Source organism: Bidens hawaiensis, unplaced genomic scaffold, assembly GCF_021521415.1.
Source record: "Bidens hawaiensis isolate Kalapana, Puna unplaced genomic scaffold, B.hawaiensis_p1.1 tig00050638_1, whole genome shotgun sequence".
Taxonomy (NCBI): Eukaryota; Viridiplantae; Streptophyta; class Magnoliopsida; order Asterales; family Asteraceae; genus Bidens; species Bidens hawaiensis.
This window is the reverse complement of record NW_027499073.1, coordinates 76,092-84,005: the sequence shown is the minus strand read 5'-3', so window position 1 is coordinate 84,005 and position 7,914 is coordinate 76,092. Positions and strand designations below refer to the sequence as shown.

Genomic DNA, 7,914 nt, shown 5'->3' with positions numbered 1-7,914 from the left:
TTACGTAAATTAACTAATTAGACTCGACTAACTGACACGACTATTTAATTATTATTATTATTAAAGGGGGTTTTACTTAAAAAACTAAATTTAAATTAATTACGAAAAATAAGTAAAATGAACAAAAGACAATTTTAATTGATTTATATAAGATGGCAATGAAAAACCACCTAGACTAGAATCCCCAAAGTTTCAGTTATCAATTAATCGGAAAATGCTTGTTATGGAATTGGGATCATATAATTATCACTTAAAAGAAAACCCGAACAGGACTCCTGACCCTTCAAGAAGACACCTATGGATTTCTATTAAGTTCTTAAAAACACCAATTTTTAATATTAGACTTCCTTACAGTTATCTAATTAATTATGAACGAGTACCTTGAAACGACAACCTACCTTACAGCGCGGAAATCAAAGGTAGTTTAATTAATTCATTCGACTCAATAGACAAAGTTAAAAAATCAAACCTAGACGGACTCCTTACGAAGAACTAAGTCTAGCAATCTTAATCAACAACGACCTGATCAAATAATCTATCACCTTACAGCTTTTTAGATTAGCAGCGCACTTTTATTTATTTAATTAATAATATTGTTTCTATGATCTTATTATAAATCAATCACAAACTAGTCAAGAACACACAGTAAATGACCTAACAGAATCCTATTATATGACATACAATCACCAAGGAAACTGTGAAACAATAAAAACTCATCAAATAAAACCAAGCACCCATATGCATCGAATAAATAATATTAAACTTTTTACTAATTCATAAACCCATAACGAAAAGCAAACTCCAAATAAAATCAAACTTCAACAAAGGTTCATCACAAGCCTAGGCAGTCTAATAAATTTAGCCTAACATCTTAAAATCAAAGAAACCAAAATAATTAAATTCAACAACCAAGCTCATGACTAAAATAATAAATTCAAACCGAATATTGATGATGCTTGGTTGAGTAGGTATTGAACCCAAACGATCTCCACTTGAACCAAAGGCTTGCCCCTCTAATTTATGTTGATTAAATTCTCAATAAAACCCAACAATGCAGCTCTTTTTTTTCGTGCTTCGTTCTTTGCGGCAACAGTTTTCCAGAGATCCCCCATAAACTGAATAATACCTTCTTTTTATATTAATTCCACATTACTTCTTCTCCAAGTTGCCGCATCTTCTATTATATTGTACTTGGGCTCATATTTTACAAAAGAAAGCATAACAGTTGATTCATCATTAGCCCACCAAACTTGTTTAATCGGCCCATTTTAAGACAAATGTGTGGGCATAAACGAATCTGTAACTTACATGCCCATGCCATCATCTTCCACTCTTTTTATTTCTTTGATAAACAAACCAAATATATATATATATATATGCATATTAATATTTGAAGATTTGAATTTAAATTCACACGAAATCAATTCGTTTGCCTGCCATCAAAATTATTAATAATAAGTATATGTTATTTTAAAACCAAATGTCCCATTATTATATTACAATATAAAATCTATTTGATCATTCAATTGGTTAAATGTTTAAAATTAATAATTCATATTAGCTCCTTGTCTCTTCAAACCTTAAAAACTCAAAAAGAAACCAACTAAAAATAATATTCAATAAAAACCAACATAAACCCAATTAAAAGTGTAAAAAATATTTGCATAATATATGTCTAATTTAGCTCATATCAAATATTCCCACACTTACTCTTTTTTCGTCCCTGAAAAAGTCTAATGTAGTTGGATCAGAATCGGAAAATACAGTCTTAAAAACCTATAGGTTAAATTTTTTTTTAAAGCTCAGAAAAACGCAAAAACTGCGATCACCGATATTGTTGTCCACCTAAACCCATGCCTTAATCTTTACCGGGACAAATATGATCCGACAATAATAGTACTTCAGTGGTTTACACAATTAAGACCTGCTTATTTTCAGCTTTTACCGGACCAGACCACCCGAACTTGACTTAAACCTTAAAATTAGCAGATTTAAAACTTTTTGTTGCTCTATTTTTTTTTCTGAATAGTTAAGACGAATCAAGGGTATTGTTTATCCACCTAAGCTTAAGCATCAAAGTCTACCAAGCAGCCATTAGATATTATGAAGGTTCAATTAATTAATAGCTAGTTTTCCCCACAACATGACATACCCCCGTTATCAAGCAATACACCGAACCATTACCATAGGTGAGTATGCAAAATTTCATCTGTAGGGCTTTCATGTGACGTGTCCCTCAGAGGCGGACCCGGGAATTTTTTTCTTGGGGGGCGGAGTTTTTGGAGGGATTATTACCCGCATATATGCGTGTTATATTCATATATGTGAACCTAATATACATAACATAAATTAATGGATATAGTTATGAACTATTATCTCCATTCACTTTCAAGAATATTTTGCAGCAGGTCAACCACAAACTTACTGACCATATCATTATCAGTGGGATGCAAGGAACCATCTGCATCAAGATATTCTTTACATGAAGCCAATATGATTTCAGCTGCTCCCTTCCAATAAAAATAGTTCGGTCCGTTTTGAGACGGATCGTAAAAAAAAAGATAATACAAATATAAAACTAAGGTCTAAGGATAAGTAACAAAAGTACTTCAAAATATCATTACCAAAAAGTTGGTCCACAAAAGTATTCCAAATATTCTTACAAAAGATAATCCAACTAAAGAGAATCAACAAGAATACTTCAAATATCATTACAAATATCTAAAGTCGTTCTCTTCGGGTCTTCATTTTTTGAAATCTTGTCATAGAATCATCTACCGAGACGTTCCTTAGCAAATCTTTTTCAATATAACAAATCAAACTATCACTTAAATTCTCATCACCCATCCGATTACGCAAATCGTATTTCACAAACTTCATTCCCGAAAAGCATCTCTCAACCGTTGCCGTTGCGACGGGTAACACGAGCTCTAGCTTTAATAAACGATACAACAATGTAAACGAAAGGTGTTTCTTTGTTTCAACCATCAACCGAACAAGACTTGATAAACCATTGAAGTTTGCAAACCGAGTGTCCGCTTTCACATTATCAATATAGCTTTCGAGTTCAACCGAAAGTCGTCTTTTTTCATATTCATCGAAATCATTAGGATACATCTCGGCTAATCTTTGTAGTTTAGGAATATTAAACAAGCTAAAGTTACCACAAGGGCTCAAAGTACTCATACAAACAAGCAAGTCGGATGTTACCTCGTTAAAACGGTTTTCAAATTCTTGGATTTGCAAATCTAGAACCGTATTGAAGCATTCATACTCATAATAGTGGCGATTTGTAATACCTGTTTTTTGTCTTGGCCTCTTTGGGTTAATGTACTCATCATCCATGTTTACCACTTCAAGTTCATATTTATCACAAAAAGAGTTAACCAACTCAAAGAACTTGTTAAAACCCTCCAATCTAAACTTTTCAAGAAGACGTTTGGTAGTAGAAACCAACGAAACCGCATTTACCAAATCTTGTTCTTTTCTTTGAAGACTTTGGGACAATGAGTTTGTGATTTCTAAAATATGCATCATCAAGTGCAAATAGAATACAAAGTCATATTTCTTCATTTCCGATTGAAGTCCATCGGCTTGTTTAGAGCTAGCAATAGTGCAACTTGATTCTTCAACATATTCAAGAACATCCATAAATGATGAATATAAAGTAACCAATCGGGAAAGCGTTTTATAATGGGAATTCCAACGCGTATCTCCGGGTCCTGAAAGAGAGAGCTCTTGATTCAACCCACTTCCGGTAGCAAGGTTTTCCTTCAAATTGTTTTTTTGACTTTCACGAAGCATATCTTGTTGTTTGCAAGATGCACAAACGACATTTGTTAAACACCCAACCGTTTCAAAAAGTCTCCAAACACCCGTATGTTTGTTTGCAACCGCCACAACAACAAGTTGAAGTTGATGAGCAAAACAATGGATATAAAACGCCGAAACATTTTCTTTTAATATTAAAGCTCTTAACCCGTTGAACTCACCCGACATATTACTTGCACCATCATAACCTTGGCCTCTAATCTTAGCCAAAATCAATCCATGTCGGCAAAATAAATCATCAATGCCGGTTTTGAGAGTTAAAGCGGACGTCTCCTTGACATGAACAAGCCCAATAAATCGTTCCTTAACCACCCCATCTTTGTTCACATATCGAATAACCACCGCCATTTGTTCCTTTTTAGATACATCACTTGATTCATCAACTAATAAAGAGAAGTAATCTTCACCAAGATCTTCAAATATTTGTTTTAATACTTCTTGAGCAAAACAATGTTTAAGATCTTGTTGAATTTTTGGACTTGTCATTTGACTATTGCCGGGTGCATTCCCTAATATAACCTTACCTAGGGCTTCATTTAGTTCACCTATTAATTCTAATATTTCCAAGAAATTTCCTTTGTTTAATGAATCCTTTGATTCATCATGACCACGAAACGATAATCCTTGATTCAAAAATTTTTTTGAAAGACTTGTTGAAGCACCTAATCTAAGTCGGTATTCATACCTTTGCTTTTCATTACCCTTCCCAAAAGCAGCTCCTATCGATTGTTTTTCGTTAACCAAATCATCACACTTCTTCAAACATTTGTTGTGCAAGCTATTCACGTCACCTTCATGTTTCGTAAGGTTTTCCGGTTTTTTCCAATTGTTGTACCCTTGGGAAATATACGTGCCTTTATGACCTCCAAAGTACCCCCTAAACAAGTAGCAACATAAGCAATACACACGGTTGTTCTTTATACTATACTCTAACCATCCCGGGTGAGCATCATACCAACTTTCACCAAAACGTCTAAACTCTTTACCGACCTTCTTTTGTGGGAATTCTATAGATCTTGGTTGACATGGCGCTCTAAGTATGTACGCCCTTCTAATCTCATCTCGTTGATTAACATTATATGCTGAGATTGGTTTCCGATCAGCATGATCCGAAGGAAGGGCATCCACATCAACATAATCTGGAGTTTTAGTAGATGATTCTCCACCTTTCATTTTGAGAAATCGTTCCATAATATCACTCATAATTCATGTTTTAAATCAAAATTAATAATTATAATCTAAAGTTCAATAGTTCATAAATCATAACTAATAATAACTTGTAACTAATTTGTAAAGTTCTTTCAAAAAACAAAATTCTAAGTTACAAACCCTATATTTTTCAAACAAGGAGAAGCCAAGAGGCATGAAGAAGAAAAAAAAACTTACAGTAGGATGAATGGAGCCGATGATCCGGCGCCGGGAGTCGCAGAGGCGGAGTGGGGAGGTCGGCGTCGCAGAGGCTGCCGTTTGGAGTTTTGGTTGAATGGTTTCTGACTTTTGGTTTCTAAATTCTAATTGCCGCTCACGTTTTCTATAATATCTATTCTTTTTCTTTTTTTTTCTTTTTAAACTAATTAGATTAAATTAAATAATACGGGTTGGGTATTTGGGCTTGTATAAACATGGACTCATAGTAATGGGTTAATAGGCTTTGACACTTGAGCTAAGTTGTTTATGAACTAATGAATTATGGGGGGCGATTGAAATTTTTTATGGGTGGCGCTCGGGATTTTAACATATATATAACACTAAAAAAAAAAATTTAAGGTGGGCGACCGCCCCCTTTCCTTCCTAATAAGTCCGCCCCTGGTGTCCATTGTGGTCCGTTTCTTAATGGTAATGAGACGCGAGCAAGGAGACCCCACATGGCTAACAGCGTGGATGATCAAGTCTGTAGTGTATTTGTACTTTTGTACTCTTGTGATCATGTTTATAGACTTATAAGGGTTTGCTCTTTTTGGCTTAATTTTAAATATTCACAACCCCATTTAGAATTGTGAATACCTAGATGAATAGTCGGCATGCAGACCCATGGTCTCCGGACCTGAAGCATCCCATCAATACATGATTTAAGGTTATAAAACCATACGCCGATGAGGTGTAAAACACTAAACTAACATTTTTAAGTTTATATCACAGGCTACACGGCATACTCTAACGTTAAACCTACCCAAGTATCATATGATAACGTACTCAATTTTTTTAAAATTTATGACATTTCCACTTTTCATACCAAAAATTGAGGCTTGAGTATGGCCCGACCTTTCATTACTTATTTTCCACGGACAAAACGCTTTACCCACAAAAGATTTCCGTTTTAACCATTTTATCAAATTGCCCTTTCATTTTCAAGGCTGAGCCTACCGACACATCCCAAGTTAAGTGCGTTTTCTATTATTTATCTCATATTATTAGTAGTTTGAAAAACCAATTTCTGATAAATATCATCATCTCCCACTTTAACGCAAAAAACTATATTTAAGGGACATTTTTAAAGCATTTTTTCATTTTTTTTTCAATTTTTTTAAACAATAAATTTAAACTATGACTCAAATATCCTATCCCCACACTTAAATTTTGCATTGTCCTCAATGCAAGGATAAGGACGACTTAAATTAAAAATAAAACTAAAATAAAGTCGGACTACAAAAAACTAAAAACTAAAAAATTTAAAACAAAAAAATAATAAAAAATTAACAAGCTAGATAAAGGAAAAGACTTAGCTGGTAATATGCGCATGAAATATGATGCCAAAGTCTTCTTCCATGAATGTCCTCCAATTACGAACGTGCTCATCAAATAGTAACTCCTTCTCTCTCACACGAACGCAAGCGGCAAAACAAAAAAAACATATCTAAAAATGCATCTTATCATAATGATAGATATTAAGCAATTAGAGTGTTTCACATCAACAGACAAATAAATCATGAATAATTAACAGCAAATAATAAATATAAAGTATACGTTTCAGCTGCTCCATCATCCCCACACTTGGAAAAAAAATGAACTACAAAAACTACGTTAATGACTCGATAAAATATACAAACTCTGCGAAACCTCCCCACACTTGAACTTAATCAGGAGGTTTCTCTTTGATTTGGACCTTGTCCAACCCGTTTAGTTCCACCCGGAATTTATCAAACAGTAATATATCAATGGCGGAACCGTAAAAAAATAAATTAGAATTAAAAATCAATAACGGGTCAGACCACCTATATTTAAACTTACCTGGCAAGAGCCAAATGCGTTGTAAATATCGAGAAGACTGGTCGTGTTTGACATTTAATGGCTTTTTCACTCCCGCATACCATCTCCTAAAATATACGCAACTTCGGTTTTCAGGTAACCTATCATCCTCAACCTTCTCCCGTGGTTTTGATTCCTGATAAGCATTCAAAACACAGTCCACGGGCCGCCAATGGTGTTCTTCCTCTAACACCACGTCATCATCTACAACGTCCTCTACAAGTAGGGCCTCAAAAAACGCAATATCTCCATCAACATCCAATGTACCCCCCTCGTCATACTCTGACAATCCATCCAACTCCAGATCAAGGAATTCATCTTCCTCACTCAATTCATTCACAACCTCTTCCTCAACACCAAACATTAGCTCGAATGACTCTCCCAATTCTATCTCTTCCTCAAACACAGGTTTCACCATAACTGATCTCAGATATGCAACCCACTCCTCCTCGTCACAATCATCATCGGAGTCACTAAAAAACTTAGTACAATTAGCAACATATACCTGTGAAACCTGAGGTGGGATTTCATCAGCCACTCGTGTCTCCGTATCCAGGATGAGCTCCTCTTCTTCATCTACATATTCCATGATTGGCTCTTTCCCTTCTTCTGGAAACGTTGGGAACAACTCGCCTAACCGATTCATGTATCCCAAATAGTTTCCTTCCGCATCATACTTATAACCAGGTGTCGGTTGCTCCTCCAGCTGCACACTCTCCTCTTCGTTTATCTCATCATCAGAGTCACTCCAAAAACCAATAATAGCATGTGAAACCGGAGGTGGGACTTCAACATCCATTTTTGTCTCCGTTACTTGAGCGATCTCCTCATCTGACT

The 7,914-nt window shown here is 34.9% G+C and overlaps 1 protein-coding gene across 1 annotated transcript; it reads right to left on the bottom strand.

Annotated features, from left to right (window-relative positions):
* Window positions 1-2,721: 2,721 nt before the first annotated feature.
* LOC143598651 (uncharacterized) lies at window positions 2,722-7,666 on the bottom strand. Its single transcript, XM_077076816.1, has 4 exons — window positions 7,421-7,666; window positions 7,193-7,375; window positions 7,060-7,145; window positions 2,722-5,029 (listed from the first exon to the last, which is right to left on the bottom strand). Exons 1-4 carry the CDS (start codon window positions 7,664-7,666, stop codon window positions 2,722-2,724), a joined length of 2,823 nt encoding a protein of 940 aa, XP_076932931.1.
* Between the last annotated feature and the right edge of the window lie 248 nt (window positions 7,667-7,914).

Excerpts from the sequence above, each read along its gene's own strand:
- LOC143598651 (XM_077076816.1), bottom strand. The coding sequence starts at position 7,666 with ATGGAATATGTAGATGAAGAAGAGGAGCTCATCCTGGATACGGAGACA. Across the intron at positions 7,146-7,192 it reads AATCAAAACCACGGGAGAAG|GAGATGGTATGCGGGAGTGA; the intron begins GTTGAGGATGAT and ends CGTATATTTTAG. Across the intron at positions 5,030-7,059 it reads ACGCATTTGGCTCTTGCCAG|TGATATTATGGAACGATTTC; the intron begins GTAAGTTTAAAT and ends ATGAATTATGAG.